The sequence below is a fragment of the Gymnodraco acuticeps genome, unplaced genomic scaffold, assembly GCF_902827175.1.
Source record: "Gymnodraco acuticeps unplaced genomic scaffold, fGymAcu1.1, whole genome shotgun sequence".
Taxonomy (NCBI): Eukaryota; Metazoa; Chordata; class Actinopteri; order Perciformes; family Bathydraconidae; genus Gymnodraco; species Gymnodraco acuticeps.
The window spans coordinates 2,869,362-2,889,744 of NW_022990023.1; the positions used below are offsets into that span (position 1 = coordinate 2,869,362).

The 20,383-nt window shown below is 40.4% G+C and overlaps 1 protein-coding gene across 1 annotated transcript in view; it reads right to left on the reverse strand.

Moving 5' to 3' along the window:
* Positions 1-18,505, reverse strand: part of LOC117544934 (carbonic anhydrase 4-like) — a 30,355-nt gene extending 11,850 nt beyond the window's left edge. Inside the window, exons 1-11 of the mRNA XM_034214469.1 lie at positions 18,360-18,505; positions 17,837-17,891; positions 16,789-16,821; positions 16,540-16,716; positions 16,259-16,410; positions 16,061-16,150; positions 15,346-15,412; positions 4,834-4,997; positions 568-670; positions 456-485; positions 192-368 (exon numbers count right to left, since the gene is read on the reverse strand). Coding sequence (XP_034070360.1) covers positions 192-368; positions 456-485; positions 568-670; positions 4,834-4,997; positions 15,346-15,412; positions 16,061-16,150; positions 16,259-16,410; positions 16,540-16,716; positions 16,789-16,821; positions 17,837-17,891 — 1,048 coding nt within the window. The 5' untranslated portion in view covers positions 18,360-18,505. The remainder of the gene's footprint in view (positions 1-191; positions 369-455; positions 486-567; positions 671-4,833; positions 4,998-15,345; positions 15,413-16,060; positions 16,151-16,258; positions 16,411-16,539; positions 16,717-16,788; positions 16,822-17,836; positions 17,892-18,359) is intronic.
* Positions 18,506-20,383: the final 1,878 nt, after the last annotated feature.

Consider the following 20,383-nt stretch of genomic DNA (forward strand, 5'->3'; position numbering starts at 1 on the left):
GCTATAACCCTCTTGAGATAGAGGTAACTAAAGCTTTAGATACGCTTTGGGATGATTAAAATAAATATAATAAAAGGCTGATTTATATGCAAACAGATTTAGCCCGAGCTTAATAATAATAATAAGTCCTTCTTTTGTGTCTAGATTCCATAAATGTCCACAGAAACAGCCAATAATAAGGGTGAACAAACCTGTGTGGCCTGTGTTAATGATTTTCTCGATGACATGTTTGTCGTCAAACTTTTCAAAGTGGAAAGCACCGAGTTTCTCCTCCTTCACGGCGCTGCTTTTCGCAATGTTGATGGGTGACTGGCTTTCCCCGGCGCAGTAGGCATTGGGCAGACGGCTCCACTCAGATTGTGTGTACTCTGGAATTCCAGGGGAACCAGTTCTATAACAGCATTATCACTTTAAAGCTGTCCACTCATCACATTTGTACATTTGCCCCTACATACCACAGTGATCATGATAGCACCATGGATGACCTGAAAAATAGAAGAACAGTCATGTTGAATATGTCAGTCTTAGATATTATGGGTCTTATATGTGTTTAATTTTACCACTCACTGGGTAAAGGAGTTGCAGGGGAAGCCAACACCTGCCGTCCGTTAAGAGCTTGTGTAGGTCGATAAACATTTCTGAACCCTGCCTTTTCGGGGAACTTCTGAATCTACCAACAGCACAAAAGAAACATAAATAAAGAGACTACATGGAGCGTGAGCCAGCAGGCCAGCCCCAATGATGGTTAGGTGAAACATCAATTGTGTCTCTTTACCTTCAAGCGAATTCAAAAGGTGTCATAAATAATTGCAAAGACAACCTGAGGGTGTAAAATGTAAACACTCCCTCGGATCTGGTCATGACAGCCTTGTCTCCACACGCCGCAGATTATGTAAAATCATATCCTTTTAAATCCACACCCCAAAATTGTGTCATTGTTAAACATGGGTTCAACCCTGGATGCCACATCAAGTCATTTGCCTTGAGGTGATTTATGAGGCGTTGCAAGTACTCTGCCCTGGAGCCACAAACGGTTTCCTCCATTCCAATCCAATCCACTTTATTTATATAGCGCATATTAAAAACAGAGGGTGTACCGAAGTGCTTCACAGCAAACATAACATTATAATAAAATATTACAATAATAGATAAAACCGGTTTAATTTTGGACAGGAGCCTCAAGTGATAAAAACTGGACTTAACCACAGAGTTTATCTGTTTATCCAATGTAAAAGCACTGTCAATGTTGACGCCCAGATTTGTGACCATGGGTTTTGCATACGGTTGCAGGGAACCCAGGTCAATTTGGTCCAAATATAATGACCTCCGTTTTGCTCTCATTTATGTTTAAAAAGTTTAGCGCCATCCAGGCCTTTATGTCATTAAGACAGTCAACCAGGGGCATCAGAGAGCTGGTGTTTTTTTTAGGGGTAGGTATATTTGGGAGTCGTCCGCATAAAGGTCGTAGGAAACGGCATGTTTTCTAAAAATTAGTTCAAGGGGGAGAAGGTATAAAGAGAATAAAATGGGCCCCAAAATAGATATTATCATAGCTATTTATTAGGTAGTTCTCCCTTTCACCTGTAAACAGAAGATTATACATTATACTTAAAACATAATGCTGCATCCACAAAATAACATAGATAAATGATGCTTAAAGTAATTCAACGTTATATCTATAGAGCGTTTCAAAACCTGACTTATAATGTACGTGAAAGGATGGACATTTTTTGCACTTGAAGGCTATTTAGTTCCACTTCATAAATATACATGTTGTTACATTTTAGACTACACCTTTAAATGATAAGGCAGTAAACAGTGTTCAAATTAATACTTTTATGAAGGATATAAATCTGATTTGTTGTTAAAAAGAATGGTTGCACTTCACGCGATCTTTGAGATTATTTTTTCCGATCATCATGCCCTCAAAACAGACTGGTATACGTGCAATTTGGGTCAAAGAGTCACGCACCTGCTCTTCCACCTGACAATGTGACATGTGCACCTGTTTATCTGCAGAGGGCCTGTCAGGTAGATCTTTAAAGATTGTGTGTCATTCTGAACATGTGACTCAACGATCTGTTTTTCTGTCACGCAGTCTGCACAGCTATTTACTCGGAGTTAGACCAAACCGATAAAACAAACCTGATTATCTCACATGATTATCAAAACAGGACTCTCACATGCACCTGTATATCCCAGCACCATGCAGTCTGGTGACGTTTCCCTGCATATATGGGTGGTCAATGATGTAACACAGGTTGCATGTGACTCCACTTGCAATAGGTCACTTTTTTTTAAATTAAATGTTGTTCGTATCCAGAACACAGAAATGAAACCCTTCCCATCCAGGATTTTGTACACAACTCAGAAGACAGCTGACGTTTTACCAGGGTAGAAACTGTGAGGCAGCAAGGAACCTGCTGACATCTTCCACACCCACTTTTGACATTGTATTACTTCTGTTTATCGCTCTCCTCCGCTGGCACTTTCGTTCACTGGTAAAGCAGATCAAAGTAGGAGCTAACTCTTAATGGGCCTTTCAGATTTAGGCTGTAATAGACATTCATGTACAACAATTTTCTTCCAGGATACAGGTCATGTATTTCTCCCCGCACTATTTTCTTATTAAAGTGCTGTCTACAAGATATTGTCCACACTTAATGTGCTATATACATTAAATACATGGTTGTTCTTATTGGACAGACACTAGTTAAATGTCAGATGGAGACACAAGGAAAACCCATAAATGATGTAATGCTATTTCTCTCCAACTGATTATCCAGGTTAATCTATTTGACACAGTATCTTTGTAAAGTGTCCATTCAGTGCATCGTCAAACACAGGCTGTTTTAAAAGGCACCTTAGAAGGCACTTTATCATGTTTTTATCTACAATAGGGGTATCCCAGATAACCCCTTTGCCGAGTTATTTTCTAACTACGGGTGCACCAAGAAGTGTATTTGAGGTTAAAGCTACAGTAGCCATTTTCGTCCACTTGGTGGCAGTATAAACAAGTTATGAACGCGGCAATGACAACATTGTTTGGCTTCTGTAACACTGGAAGTACATAATAGGCCCTTACGTCCCTCTCTCTGCTGACAGGGGCATGCAGGGCCGGACTGGGACAATAAGTCAGGCCGGGAATTATACACCCAGCCAGGCCACTACCAGTTTTCTTTTGTGCCATTTTCCTGGATTTATTTGTCAATATTTACAGCGTTGCTGCACGTAGTGATAGCCCTAAACTTTAAATCTACTGCCCCAGAATAAACATATGGACATGGGTTACTATTTAAAAAATGTTTGCAAATCTATTTAGGAACCTATCCATGTGAACATATTTTAAGTGGAGGTGGACCTCAATTCCTCTAGGGGGGTCCGGGGTCCGGGGGCATGCCCCCCCCCCCGGTAAGATTTTTTTTTTTTAAATGTTGGACTTAAATGCATCAATCTGGTGCACTTTGAGGGGGAAATAAAGAGACTACACCAGCGCCTGACTACACCCATATGAAACAGAACAGTATACATTTAAATAATCATAAAATCATAAGAACATGGCCATAACCAATAACATACCATATCCAATATGAAAAAACATTGAAACTTGTTTATTTATTTGTTTTTGGTTCATTTATAGTTGTGAGTGTGTCTGGCCTCCTGAACCAGCCTCACTCGTCTCCCCCTCTCCTCCCTGCTCCTCTTTGAGGCAGCAGCAAAGACTAGTTTTAGCTCTCAACAAGTTTTTAAAGTTTATCTTACCTTTTTTCACCTAGTTAATTTTTTTAAATTATTATTCATGCGTATTTTACTAATCACTCCTCTTTCAAATGGAAATATGTGTTTACATAAATGGTGACCAAACCGTTTGAGACCCACTGAGAAAACTCAGACTAAGTTAACTATCTAAACACTCAGAGTCCTTTACCTCACCTGAGCTGTAGTTATCAGCCTCTCAGTCTGACAGGAGAGGACTCTCCTCCACCTTGTTGACAGTCAGCTCATTATATCCATTAGCGCCGCTAGCTAGCACCAGATGCTAACAACAACAATACACGTAACCGGTGCGCGCGCTTTCTCTCTCGCACGCTCGCGCCCGCCACACATACACACCCTCCCGAGCTTGAATGAGAGACCAATCGAGGGCTTTAGTGTATGATCTGTATGAAAGTGGCCATGTCGGCAGGCCACATCATGTAGACAGCCAGTCACCTAGTTAATTTTTTTAAATTATTATTCATGCATATTTTACTAATCACTCCCCCTTCAAATGGAAATATGTGTTTACATAAATGGTGACCAAAGCGTTTGAGTCCCACTGAGATAACTCAGACTAAGTTAACTATCTTACACTCAAGAGTCCTTTACCTTACCTGAGCTGTAGTTATCAGTCTCTCAGTCTGACAGGAGAGGACTCTCCTCCACCTTGTTGACAGTCAGCTCATTATATCCATTAGCGCCGCTCCCTAGCACCAGATGCTAACAACAACAAAACACGTAACCAGTGCGCGCGCTTTCTCTCTCGCACGCTCGCGCCCGCCACACATACACACCCTCCCGAGCTTGAATGAGAGACCAATCGAGGGCTTTAGTGTATGATCTGTATGAAAGTGGCCATGTCGGCAGGCCACATCATGTAGACAGCCAGTCACCCTCTGTGAGGCAGAGTCAGACCCACATTTGCGCAGCGTTGCGTTCACAATACATACATACAAAAACAAATCCTCAGGCCAGCAGGCCACTTAACAGGCCAGGCCATCGGGAAACCTCCCGGTCCTCCCGATGGCCAGTCCGGGCCTGGGGGCATGTGTTGACTAAACATGGCCAACTCACCAGAGTTTTATGGATGATGATTGGCTCATGAAAGACTGTCCACACGACCGCTTCGTTGCAGTTTGGGGTGGTCAGCGAGCCCATGTAACGGTAGAACTTTGTGAGGTCCACATCTTTAATCAGGTCATCGATAGAGATGTCATGTTCCATATCAATCTCGGTGTCTGGGGAAAGATGTTTGAAACACAAAAGGCTGTCATGTGGATTTAAATGCTCCAACAGTGTCCTTGGTGTGGTGCCATAAAATGATATTTATTTTAAAAAATGGCATTATCTGACGATGTAACAACAAAGATTAATGGTATTAAAAACAACTCTAACTTGACCTTATAATTGTAAAGTACAGTTCAAGGACAACACCAACCAGTTCAAGTACAACACTAAAGCATGATTATTTATTTTTGTATCAATACAATACAAAAGACGACATTAAAGATAGTTGTGAAACTTTCATTTGCAGGATTTGTTCCTTAAAATATTTCAAGCAGGGTTGACAATTATTTGAATGGTTGTTTAAAACCTCTTAAGCCCGGCCCCCGATACCGGGGGGAAAAACGCGTCACTGCAGGAGACAGCGTCTGAGGGCTTCTTAATATTTAAAAACCTATGAATGTCTTATACTCAAATAACGGGAAAAAACTCAGCTACCTGACGATATGAGCCATTTTTACCGAAACAAAACACAAGTCTCACAAGAAGCGTTAGCATTAGCCCTTAGTGAAAACAGGCTGATGCTACTTCCGGTGCTAACTAGCAAAAACGATCTTTAAAACTTAATATGTTCTGCACAAACTACATATCAGCTGAAAGCTGATACTCCACAGATTATTTTGATATAAGTATCATCACGGTAGGACACAAACTCACTGAGCTAGCAGCCCGAACAGAGCAAGAAAACAACAACAGTGTTCTAAACCATACAAATAATTATGTCTTACCGTTGCTGTTTTGTGATCAAAAGTCGTGTTCAAGGGAATAAAAACGCTGCTCAAGGTTAATCCAATGTCTCTTAGTCACTTTAGAATTGTTCCTGATAATCCATCATTACATTCATGGCCGCAGAATAGGTATAACGTTTTGGAGTCCGGGGTTTAGGCTTTCTCACGTGCTGTTTATGCAAGCCTCTCTCTCCTTGACGTAAGTGTAAAGCGGGATTTACTAACTCCCCCTCGATTCTATTGGCTCCAAAGTTTCAAAAAAGGTGTCAATCACCCAAATCGACCAATGGGTTCCAGAGATAGGATCCTGCGTAGTATGAATAATGCCAGCAGCGGCTGCTTTACGCACAGACGTAGCAGAAGCAGCCGCACAACCGCTCCAGCACAGTAGCAACGAACACAGCGACGCGACAACACATTAATCTGATTACAATTTTTAATCGTTTGACAGCCCTAATATATATACTGTTATTCCACACACGCCAAATGGATGCTGTTTTGTAGTTCTACAGACATTGACTATTAGCAGTTTATAAATAAAGCTGTATTGTATATCAGTCTATATATATATATATATATATACTATAGCGTGTGTGAAATAACAGTATATATATTAGGGCTGTCAAACGATTACAATTTTTAATCAGATTAATCACAGCTTACAAATTAATTAATCATGATTAATCACCATTCGAACTATGTCCAAAATGCCATTTATTTATGTATATTGTTGTGGGAATGGAAAGATAAATGAAAGAAGGCGGATATATCCATTTAACATACAGTATCTATGTTTATTATAACATTTTTCTGCGTGTCAAAATGAAAGACAACCCACACACCTATCAATCATCAAACCGTGGGGTCTTAATTCATTACGTGTTGATTTCTATCAACGGGGGAGTACTTCAGGAAAGTCGACAGAGGCAGTGCTTGAATTGGAATGAAAAAGGTGCCAGTACTCTAAAATCAGCAACTTTTTCAAGTCAATTTTATATATACAGCCCACAAACAAGAATTTGGCTACTATAATGCTGGTGGGTTTGTCTCTTTACTACTGTATATTTTAGAAAGGTTCACTGTACTTAACATTTTTTATGATAGGCAGCGGATATGGCTAAAGCGCAGTAAGGTCAATATTAACTGAAAATATAGCAATCAAAGTCTAGATCTTCTGCTGAAGACACATGAAGCAGAGACCTTTCAGGTGAGAGCCCCTCTGGTGGTGTTCAACATTAATGACAAGGAAACAAAGCTCTGGTCAGAAGCATTTTTTATAAAAAGCTTTAACAAAATTAAGTATTTCTGTACATTTTGAATGCAATCTAACTTTCCAACTCAGAAAACGAAAAACGAAAAAGTGCCAAAAGTCTTCTCACATGGCTGAGCTGCTTTGCAATATACTTCACCACTGAAGAATACAAATATGTATAAAGTAAACTATGATGCAATCTAACTTTCCAACTCAGAAAAATGATAAAGAGCATGAACAAAGAACATGTAAAAACAAATGCAAAATTTGCACAATCTAAAATGAGAAACTGTAACTGCAAGTAACAAAGTCTGAGCCATGGTAAAGAGTTACATTGAACACCAAGCTGATCAGATAACTCCCTGGTTGGTCTGAAGTCCTTCTATCTCCAGGATCTGTACAAATCGGCACATTATGCCAAAAGTCTTCTCACTGGGTGAGCTGCTTTGCAATATACTTCACATTGTTAGAAAAGGCTCCAGAAGGCCTTGTGGACATCAGTATCAGGGGCTGGAGCTGGACAGGCTCTTTCATCAGCACTTCTCCTTCCCTTTGCCAGCCAGGACCTCACATACTGTTCCGGATTGAACAGTCCTAGTGATGGTCCATTACATTTAATGAAAACCAGGCTGGACAGTCGGCTGACAGAGAGAGCATTCCTTTTTGCAGTAAGGATATCGTTCATGCAGCTGAATGCCCGCTCACACTCACTAGTGGAGACAGCGATGGTTCGGACTGCTTTCAGTAGAGGCTCCATGGCAGCAGGTGTACGGGATGCCCTGGTTTCCTTGTATTCGCGAAAGCCCTGAACAGTCTCTCTTCTGTCCACTTTCAGCACTTCGCACAAACGTAGCACCTCTACGTCCCCATACTGTACGTCTAACTCCTCTTCAGGCCAACTTCCAGGATGGATAACTTTCATGTCCTGGATTAGCTGATTGTCCCGGGCCTCCCGGCCATGTAATGGGATTTCTCTTGTGCTGACATGAGAGGAGGTTGTGGAAGTCATTCTGTGTCTCAGATTCTCTACCATACTGCGGAAAAAACTGACCTGCATGAATCTGTACAAGCCTGCCATTCTCACGCAGGGCAACACCCTTGAAGGACTTCTCAGCTAGAGCTGTATGAACTGTAGTCATGTGTGGGCCAGGCATGGTGACCATGGATTCAAAAACTCGTATTTCTCGAGTTAAGAGCCTATCTGCTGTAGGCAGTGTCATCTCTCTTTTTTGGAGTTGCCGAGAGAGGTCGCTGAGCTCTGTGAGCGCATCGTACATCAGTCCCAGATTGCTGACAAACGTTGCAGATGTGAGCACATCATCCAGGCCCTTGTACTTTGCTCTGTCTCTGGAATCCCTGCTCGTGTCGTTTGCAGCATTTGTGAAGTGATCATGAAGCACTCGGTAGTTTTCCCAGACTGCTCTGACGCTCCTTTCACTTGAAGCCACCCAGCGGATGGACAAAACACGCCCTATCACCAGGAGACGCTGTCCGACTGCTTGCGCACACTGCGCTAACTGCCTCTGATTTTTGGGGGAGGCATGGAACAAGGAATAGAGTTTGTCAAAAAAGATCTGGAAATGATTGAGCCCTGAGACCTCCTTGACCACATCCCCAACTGCCAGCTCTAGACGATGATTGGAGCAGTGCCACACAAACAGGCTTGGGAATTTACTACACAACTGGGTAGCAACGCCTGTTCTCTTCCCTAGCATGACTGAAGCCCCATCACATGCAAAAGAAACGAAACACTGACCTAAAAAGTCCTCGTTAAAATCTCTTCCAAGACACTCCATTAACGCCTTTGTGATGTCATCAGCCGTTGTTCCATCCAACTCGATCAGCTCCCAAAAAAAACGTTTCGGGCTCAGCATCAGCTAATGCTGAGCGTAGACACACAACAAGCACCGTTTTACCACTAATAGTGGTAGATTCATCGACCAAAACACAGAGTTTTCTTTGGTTTTCTGTAATGTCTTTTGCCATTTTTTTCTTCAGCTCATGAGCTATGTGGTCGATGATTTCGCCACAGGTTTTATTGGAGTGCAAAACCCTGCCCACGTTCAGCCCATTCAGTTTCTGTACATTCAAATCAATTGGCATGTCTGTGAATGGCCGGCTATGTTTGCCAATTTTATATGCCGTTTCGAAAAACTCTGATAGTGGTGTCTAATTCAGATGTATGCATAGACTGCACTTGATGTTGAATAGTTTCACGTGAAGCAGATGTAAGGATGTCAGCAGCTTTTACATGGGCTTGTGATTCTTTATGTTCTTTGATTTTTTTTCTCAGGCTAGCTTGTTGTTTGCCCTTGTCAACACCGAAATGAGACACTGCACACTCACCCCATTCAGTTGACAGTTTCAGTCCTTGTCCAGTGTGTATTCCCAAAGATTTGACATCTCTGCATATCCGACATCCTAGCTTCTTATCTTTAAGAAGGAGCCATGCATTGGTCTTGCAAAAATATTGCACCTGGTCCGTTGTCCAGCAGTCAGGTGCATCGCTTTGCCCGGTGTTGGTGGTGGCAGTGGCAGTTGCGCCAGCAGCAGCTAACGTTGAAGCTAACTCTGGAGGAGGCGGCGGAGCTAGTGCTAATGCTAATGCACTAGAACTTGGAGCAGGAGGATCAACCAAAGAAAGCTCCCCATCAGACACAATTTCCAACACAGGCACAGCATTCTCTGTATTTGAAGTTTCTTCCGGCGACAACCGCTGTCTTTTTGCACTTTTATTAATCCACGCTAACATTTTAGAAATGCTAATTTGTGACGTGACTTGCTTTCCTTCTCTCGGGGGCGTGCCTGCTCTGTTCTATCACTCTACATAGCCACCCACTGGGTGGGAGTTGCACTGCATAAACACAACACACGTGCATCTAGGTATGTAAATTGTAAAGCATTAAAACATGGTTTTACTAACAGTTTTCAGTATGTTGTTACTTCGGCATTATTATTATTATTATTATTTTGAAACGTGTATTACTATTAAATCACGGTCAAATAGGTTAATTTTGACATAGTCGTTTCCACCACAGTATTTACATGGAGAAGATAAGCCCCGCCCCCTCTCCAGCACGTTCTGTTTGAATGACAGGAGTAAACAGCTGACAGCCGCTGTGAAACTCCAGCGGTTAGAGCGATGAGAATGTCCGTTCGGCACCTCATGACGCATCTACTGAGTACCGGGCGGCTGTATATATATATATGGATGTATAATAAGAACGGCGGGAGAGTGTTGAGTACTGGCACGGTGCATGAGTACCGGAGTACCGCCAGCATGCCGGTGTTGCAGTATAACGTGAGTCATGACAACTGGCGACATTCTATTATTTTCGTCATAGGAATCCGGGGCGTGTACATTGAGGACCCATTGTTGATTCACCATGTCGATCGCCTCGTTTGTCCTTTACGTTCATCTTTTGCTATTTCTGCCTTCCTAAGATCACTTTGATGCACATTCAGTACTCGTATGTGAGGTTGTGGGTGAGAGGTGGATATCGTGACGCTTACAGGGAGGTATCGAACATTACAAAGTAGGTGACTGTGTGGATGCCTGTTCAAAATATTGCAAACTTGAATAAATCATTTAAATTATATAAATGTGTCCGACTTTCATTTGTACATTGTTCTTAATGTGATGTATAGTAGCTCTGAGCAGCCTAAAAGTAAAACACAAGTTGTTTATTCACAGCCCGAACGCTCATCAACATGACTGGATCACTCATGACAAGTTGTGATCAGCTCCGATTAAATTGTGATATCAATGCTGTAGCTATTCTCCAGGGAGCACGTTTTTTAAATGAAATACCTGTATCCCTCTCATCACAACAAGACTCTACACACTGTGCAGGAAAAACAATTACATACATGAAAATAACCTTGATGGATGGGAATGAAACACACAAACTATCTTCCGTGGCTATACTGATATGTCACAGTAACGGTCAACCACAGAAAAGTAAGTCCAGCGGGGCACAAGTTGAATACATATAATACAGTAGTTCTATTATGCCTTAAGCCTATACGTTTAACCCATAAGAACCCGGACCCATTTATACTTTTGGGGAAATTAAGGGGAACGTCATTTAGACTAAATAGACCACCGAGAACACATTTCTGACAAGTAACCCCCCCTAGTGTCAAATATCTGAAATGTGACATATGTGTCACATTGGGCTTTAATGGTAAAGTAACTCTTATTTATAACTTCATTAATGAGGATGATTTTTTGGTTTACATTTGTTTGAACATACTTGAATTGAATAATAAAGAATATGTTAACTAAATATAATTGAATCAGCTAAATTAACTGAGCAGATCATAATCATATTTGTAATTGTGCATATATGTCACTCCGGGTTTACTGTGAATGTTTAGGGTTAATGTCCCGATGTGACATAAGTGTCACATCAATATTTATGGCATTTGTTTCATATCAATTTCATCAATAAATGTTTCTACAACAGGTTATATGTAATCAGAATCAGAAAAGAGCTGAAGACAGCTTAATGTTTAACAAATGACATGTCATGTAAGCATTTTTATTCTTAAATGGCTTGAATGTTAACTTTAGCAACAAAAAACCTTTCCAAATGTAGATAGTTCTGTCACATGTGTTAGCCTGGCACATGGACATCTTGGACATGTTGTTATGGGAACACAAAAGCAAATGACAAGGACCATAACCCACCAGACTGTTCAGTGTGTGTCACTTAGGGACTTAAAAAAGGCTAAAGCTGTATAAGGAACTTTCCAGAACATTTAAAGTTCATGTGACACCTGTGTCTAAGCAATTCTGTCTGCACCATGAGGATCCACTGATATAAAATGCTTAACTGTCTAAGTTGCAACCATGCACTTTTTGGAGGGCTAAGCGCCAGCTTGACATATTTTTGGCTTCATTTATATGGAAAGACAACAGTGATAGTTATGTTTCAGAATAACATTTATTGGAAATTGTTAGAACAATCTCACTGGTCACCGGCTTGAGCTTCAATCTCAGGATCCATGTATTTGTGATCAAAAGTAGGTTCATATAAAAGTAGTGTAAGTCATTAAATTTCAGAGACAGTAATATTGTAATGTAACGTAGCCTATTACTTAAAAAAGACAGTAATAAGTAATGTACTGTATTACATTTTGGAAGTAACTTGCCCAACACTGCAGATGATCCAGTTATCTCGATGCTGCTTTCGGGCTGTGAATAAACAACTTGTGTTTTACTTTTAGGCTGTCTGAAGGTATGGACAGCTATCCAAGCTACTATACATCACATTAAGAACGATGTACAAATGTTTTATATGTATTCAACTTGTGCCCCGCAGGACTTACGTTTCTGTGGTTGACCGTTACTGTGACATCAGTATAGCCACGGAAGATAGTTTGTGTGATTCATTCCCATGCATCAAGGTTATTTTCATGTATGTAATTGTTTTTCCTGCACAGTGTATAGTCTTGTTGTGATGAGAGGGATACAGGTATTTCATTAAAAAAACGTGCTCCCTGGAGAATAGCTACAGCATTGATATCACAATTTAATCGGAGCTGATCACAACTTGTCATGAGTGATCCAGTCATGTTGATGAGCGTTCGGGCTGTGAATAAACAACTTGTGTTTTACTTTTAGGCTGCTCAGAGCTACTATACATCACATTAAGAACAATGTACAAATGAAAGTCGGACACATTTATATAATTTAAATGATTTATTTAAGTTTGCAATATTTTGAACAGGCATCCACACAGTCACCTACTTTGTAATGTTCGATACCTCCCTGTAAGCGTCACGATATCCACCTCTCACCCACAACCTCACATACGAGTACTGAATGTGCATCAAAGTGATCTTAGGAAGGCAGAAATAGCAAAAGATGAACGTAAAGGACAAACGAGGCGATCGACATGGTGAATCAACAATGGGTCCTCAATGTACACGCCCCGGATTCCTATGACGAAAATAATAGAATGTCGCCAGTTGTCATGACTCACGTTATACTGCAACACCGGCCCAATTCCAGCACTGGACAGAGGGGGGGCGGCGGCGGCTAGTGGAGTACTTCGTGACCATAGAGTGTGAACGTTGTGATCAGCTGTTTTAGCTCAGTTCTCCAGTGAAGGGGGGGGGAGTCTCCCTCCGCAGCCGGTTGGCGTAGTTTTGGCACAATTCCGTTGTACAGACCGACGTTAACAGCAGCCCTGTCTGCACACGGAGACCGACTCTGTCGTCCGGTGATCTAACCGCCTTCTGGAAAAGATTCACAAGTACGTCGGTACGCAAATGCGCTTTGTGACACAAGTGACGGTACGCATTTCAGAGAGATTACGCATATAACCTGCGTACCAGCTATGTGCACCCCTGTACTACAGCAAAGGTATTCTCCGTCGGGACTTCCTGCAACAACACCACGCCGTTATCAAAGATGTTCTATTGAGAAGACGATCACTACGTGACAAAAGTTTTCAAAACCGTGGCTACTGAAATCAATCTTACTAACTGCTGTCTGTGCAATTTACTACGCGCGAGTTGGCAGACTTTATTTTGCTTACTTTAACATCATTTTTCATGGTGGGGCCATTTCTGGTGTAGCCTACCCCAGCCATACCCTGGCGCTGCCACTGGTGGCACGTATGGGGCGGGCCATTCTGCACATGCGTTAAATGCGTTAAATATTTTAACGCGATTAATTCAAAAAAATAATTACCGCCGTTAACGCGATAATTTTGACAGCACTAATATATGTGTGTGCTAAATGGAGGAATTATTTCTGATTTGAGTTACATTTTTGAAAGAATAATCCAGTGAAGTAATAAACGTAATTGTTTTTTCCACATTTGTTTTCACAGAAGACAAGTAAATGGCTTCTGGATCACAGCCATCAACATCTGCCTCATCCGAGCTACGACGTGCATCAGATCAGCATACAGTTGCCCCAGAGCCATCAACATCCAAGCTACGCCGCCGGACGTCTGCACCAGTACTAACTCAGCCTCCCTCTGCATCTTCTGAGTCAGTGGACAGACTGTCAGGAGGAAAGTGAAACGGGCTGGTGTGTGGCAGACTAAGGTTATTACCGTTCCTGACGCTGTGGTGGACTACAACAGAAGCATGGGCTGCGTGGATGTGTCCGATGCTTTGATTGGGTACTACAGCGTTCACCACAAAACCATGAAATGGTACAAGACCTTTTTTTTACCATTTTCTGGACGTTGCAGTGGTGAACAGCTTCCTTCTCCACAAGGAGCTGCACAAGATGAGGGGTGACCCCGGCAGGACGAAGCCACACACCCAGAAGTCCTTCAGGGAACAGCTTGCTGCAGACATGAGGGGTGAAGTCCCTGCCCCCCCCACCCCTAGAAGACCTATCAACTGCACTAAGTGCCTGGTGCCTCAATTCAAAAACACTAAACACATTCAGGTTGTGTACATTTTTTCTTTTTTGCCAGTGTTTACAAAAAAAATGCTTGTGGTGTTATTTCGGTTTTTTAGTGTGTTATTTTTTTTAATAAATCTGCTCCTTTTGGAGACAAATGTATCCTATGTTTCCTAATTGTTATTGTGTAAGTAAACCTTCCTAGAAGTGTTAGTCGGGTGATAAACATGTAAGGACTGTGGCAAAGTCCACACACAGACACACACCATTTACATACACCATTTTTTTTTAAAAAACACTTGTATTTGGATGGAATGATTACCTATAGTGATAATAACATTATTTTTACAGTATGGTACCTGAAAAAGGTCAAATGGCACTGATGGTATCCAAATGTGCCAAAATGTGCCCAAAGGTCAGTCCGCCTCGACTACTTTTAGCTAAACCTCTCTAAAAAGGTCAAATTTAACTTGTTTTGCCTCAATCTTGATACAGGGTACTTATTATATGTTATACTTTGGATTCCTAAAGCTTTTAGTCTATTATCCCATCATTCAAGGGTAGTTTTCACTATAAGTAATGGGTTTTTTTTTAGGCGGGGGTAAGAATTTACCTTTTTTTACTATGTTCCATCTGAATTTACTCTGACTGAGAAATATCTATATTGATTCTCACACTTCTACATCCAACTCACAGATGTAACCTTGCTTTGATAAAAGAAATTATTCATATAACCCTTTTAGAAGTTAAGTTATAGTCCTTTGTTTTGGGCATAGCATTTTCGAGCCTGAAACCTTAAAAACAGGCTCAGGGCTTAAGAGGTTAAAAAAAGCACAAACCTTGAAATGTCACCTGTCTATGCCAAGGTTTATACATTCAGACCATGCCAGGGATGTAGAGAAACCACAATATTCTCACTTGCGATAACAACACAAGGGAAGAACACTTACCCATGACATTTGTCAGGTAGGATGTGAGGTTACTCCATGTTGGCGACACATCTCCATCTTCTGTTGCCTTTAGGTGGAGGACATCATATTACACAATGTTAGCTCTTTTTTGTAGTCTAGTTATCTGGCCTATAGGGGTTGTCAGTGTTAGAGTTGATGCATACATTGAACATTAAAAAAGGTCCAAGTTCCCATAGCACAACCCATTGACTGCCTAAAAGAAGTTGAGTGTAACCGAAGAATGAACAAGACCATTTTAGGCGACCAAAGTACTGTAATACATTTTCAATGGTAAAAGATCTCTGACGAAAACACGGAAAAAAACTTAAACCGGAAAATGCCGTGTAATTTTAATCAGTTAACATTTTAGGGTAATTTTGGTATTTTCTCGTAGACTTTTATACAATCTGACTACAATCTGAGTTGCCCTCTGCTGGCCATTGGAAAGAATGCGGGTTTAACATACTTCAAATGTGGCTTCACTAGTTTAGACCATAGACTGTATTTATAAATATGTATAGGCTATACATACATATATATATATATATATATATCTTGGTTTAGACCAAGAGGTTTCTGCTTTGTGCAATTGGAATTGAGCAACCTGAAATCCTGCAATAAAAGTTTAGCATTTTTGTGGCGTTTTTAAAGCATAATGTGATTTCAACAGTTAGCAATTATACCACTTTACGATAACTTAACGTGTAGGACATACCTTTATGAAAAACGCCATCGCTGCAATTCCCTCTGATTTCTCCGTGGCCTGCTGCATAGTTAGACCTTTCATCATACTGACTATGTGCATCTGCAAAAGATTAGAAGGGTGTGAAGTCAAAAGAAAAGTCACAAAGTGCGCGCAGTTTAAAAAACAAGAAGATGCATGTTTTCTATGGTGAATGCCGAACAATACTACCTCCATTAGATATCTTTGTCCGTCAATCTTGTGCTCTGAACCTGGGTGATGTTCTGTGTCGCCCCAGTGAAAGTGAAGCTGAATTGTTGAATATGCATCATTTAGTCCACCTCCGCTCACCTCAACTTCACCATCATGCAATTTCAATTTCACTAAAGATAAAGGATGTGTTAAGCATATACTGAAGTTACGCACATTTTAAAGATCATGTAAAAATTCCAGACCTCTGTCCCAAACAATGAGTGTAGTATAGAAAAGCCCTTCAGTCTCAGTTTGTGTACCTGTGTGTCCATTGTTTATTATGGACTTGATGACATGCTTAGAAGAGAAGTTGACAAAGTTAAAGTTAAGCAGGTGGAGGTCCGCATGAACATTGTTGGTGTCTATATCTATCGGAGACTGCCTTTTTCCTCCACAGGAAGCCCCATGGAGGTTTTCCCATGTGGACGGGGTGTCATCTGAAAGTTAGAGGCGGTCTTAATATCACAAACTAATAGTAAATCAATAGGAGAGACATTTTTCGTACTTACCGCAGTCGGTATAGCACCAATCGCTTCCAGTAGCTGAAACAGAAATAATATGCTGCGAAAACTGTAGAAGCGAGCTGACAAAAAAGGCTTTGTAAGCATTTTGTAATCAAACATTGCTGAGTTATATTGTAACTTGGACCTGAACTCAGTGGTGGCTTTAAACTATGCAATTACACATTATTTTTGGACTATTATTATTGCTTTAAATGACATTGAGGATATGGGGACGATCCCCCACTCAAAACATGATCACATGGATAAGATATTGACTACATTTGTACACTTTTTATATAGTAATCTTTGTCCATTACTTTCTGTTTGGGTAGTAGATTGGTCTAATGTAGAGACTTTTAATTCATTATTTACATTTAATATGGTGTGTTCTTTGGATAGTCGAATATTTTTTTATTTTCTAATTCAATTGTCGTCTGGGCTAAGCCTCCGATCTTAGTAGATCCAAGCAACGCCCCTGGTATAATCTAATATATATATATTTTAATGCATAGCCCTCTTCTAAACATGTAATCATTCTGGATGTATGCTTGCCCTTTAAAATCAATCAAAATCAATAAATCAATCTAAAGAGCAGGTTCAGAAAACGTTTAAATAATCATTACGTAATTATACTTAATGATCATAATAATAATAATTCCCAACACCAGACCTTCATGCATCCTTTTATGCTATATACATTTTAAGTCCAACAAGAAAAAAAGGGTAACAATTATTTTTAAAATAAAAATAAATGGAGATTCCGGATCCACGTTTTCCCAACACTATCTAGGCCAAGACACCTTGTGTAGGTCATGCACTATGTATGATAGACAGCTTAAGATAATGCTCTTTATTCACAATCTTGGATGGATGTAAGATTGCTCTACATATGTCTCCAAATCTCTGCTTAGAATAAAAAAGGTCCTTGACATCTAAATTATATTGCGTCCTGCACTGTAATCCTCATTAAAGATGATACCACATGAAGTACAAATGGACAAAGCTCTTAAACAGAAATATTTACATTTAGTAAAAATGTAAGCTTTTTACTCACCACATTTGACCAAAGCCCCCAAACTCAGGCACAGCAGAAGGGCGGACAAATGCATCTTCAGGAGGAAAGGTAACTGGTTATCAACCACAAGGTCTGCATGGGTTTTATAGCCATTTCACAATGTCTATTAACAGCATGAAGTAAACACGTTTTGAGACAAAGCTATGTCTGTACTAACATCAGTGATGTCTAGCTATGATGAAGCCCTACTGTATGCTAAATGTATCAAAATATATCAATATGAATTCTGCATTTTTGCAGCAGCTGGACATTGAAACATCAACATACGTCAAACAACATACATTACTGAAAGCATGTTGAATGTGTTGAAGCAAGTCCTACTCAAAGAGTCCCATGAAATCCAATTTAAATGAACTAAGACACGGTATAAACTCAAGTCTTCCCACTGCATCCCAAAGGCAGGCATCAGGAGGTTTGTGATACCATATAATGTGGAATCAAAGAATAAATCCTGAATTCATGCTGAAAATGTAATCGTTTAAAATTTGACAAATCCTCTAACCTTGCTGTCCAAGCCTGAAGTCCCCAAGGATTAAATCAGATAGTTAGATTGAGGTGTCACAATAAAAACATGTGTCTTTTTCCAAACAAGCTCTTCAGTGAGGAGAAGATGAGAGCGTCCTATAGAGTTGCAGACAATGCAATGGGAGGGGGGGACACTGCGTAACACTAAACCAGTATAGGGGAGACGTAACATGAGTATAAGTTTGTTTTAAGGACACTGCACTCAAAATACAGGTGTACCATGAGGTGGTTAATGCGGGGGATGTACTCAGCAAGGTTAAACCTGAATGACCCTGCTCCTTTGTGGTACCAAAGCACCACAATGGTAATAATATAAAGTTGACGCTAATTCAACCTTAACCTAGGCAACAAAACAAAGCCCTAGTTTAATTCAAAGCATAACTTTTAATCAGTAAATTCATTATCATAACCTTGGACCCTGTAATGCAGCATGAACTTCAAATAATCCATTTGATTCCTGTTAAAGGAACTGTTTTGATTTCTAATCCCTTAAATCGAGGCGGCAAGCAACAATAAAACATTAACGTACAGATAAAGATAAAGGATACACATGCCACTTTACTATACAAAGGACACAGCAGACTATAAGTTTGTAATTCTTATGTTGTCCTGAAAACTGACACCTTAAGAAGTAAAATAAACCCTCTGTATAGGCCTATGTTGGATTAAGACAGACTTTAGGCCTACACACAAACAATTGTAGGAATGTTTACTTTAAACCGCAGTAATGTGACGCTGTACTGTGCTGGGCCACGGCCAAATGTATAATTGTCTGATTCAAATCCAGATGCTCCTCTTGTGAATGAATTTCTGATTTGGCATTCCGACAAACCACAATGACATTACCACATGAACATCATTAAGTTCATGTTTGGGTGTGTTTAATGCAACTATCTATCATCGAAAGAGAAGCTAATAAAAGCTATGAACACTAAGTGCATTGTGATTGATTGAAAGGAACAGGTTAATGAAATTCCAATGTAGGTTAAAATAAATGTTCTTATCTTACTCTCTGCCAGAAAGTGAATACTTGCATTTCCAAAATTATCAAACACTTCATATTAAATTGATATTGACTACACAGTAGCATTTAATGACAGATGCAGGCTGAGCACGAAATGTTGACACTTAAGACAACCATTTTCTTCCAAACACGAAAGCAAGGTGTCTTTTTAGCTGGTAATGTTTATTATTATTCCTGTGTTTACACACCACTCTTTAAATGAACCTACGCAACAGGTTTCATTCACATCCACTTCTCACTCCTCATTACTCAGAGCCCTACATGTATTTATTCTTCTCTAAAAAGAAAACACACCCTGCCTTTTCCAAAACAGCAACGACAAGTTGTCAGACAAAATGTCGATGAATTGTCACCTGGGTACGAAAGTATGATTGGAGATGAGTTTATAAATCAATAAATGAAGGGGCAGACTCACAAGAGACATTCTATGCGAAGAAGAGTCAAAATCAAGTCAATAAAGGCAGAGATCTCCTTCGATTTAGAGGCCCTATTACGCACATTTTCATTTTTGTATTTTGTGTGACATGTCTCACTGTCTGCTTTAATGTTCAATACGCTCTTAATTTTTCTCATACTCCTCTTTTCACCCTCTGTCTGAAACCAGAGCTCAGTTGGTTAGCTGGCCGGCTCTGTTGTGATTGGTCAAATGTCCCGCCCTTTAGCCTTACACATAAAAATGGTTGGAGTGCTAGCCAATAGAAGTGTGGGTGTTAGTGATGTCATTATGTGAAGGTAATAAACAAAGGGGTCCAATGGAGGCGTTTCGGGCAGCGGGGGGAGTGTTTGGGAGAGAAACCCCCTTTGGTGGTAGGTTATTAATTTCAACCATTTCAACAGGTCATGTTAATAATGAGAGGCATCACAGCCTTAAAAAAAAGATGAACGTTTTTCAATATTTAGTTATCAACAGGTTCATACTTACCGGACACAAAGCCCTGACTCCGTCTGTGTTGATTCAACGATACACTCAATTGATT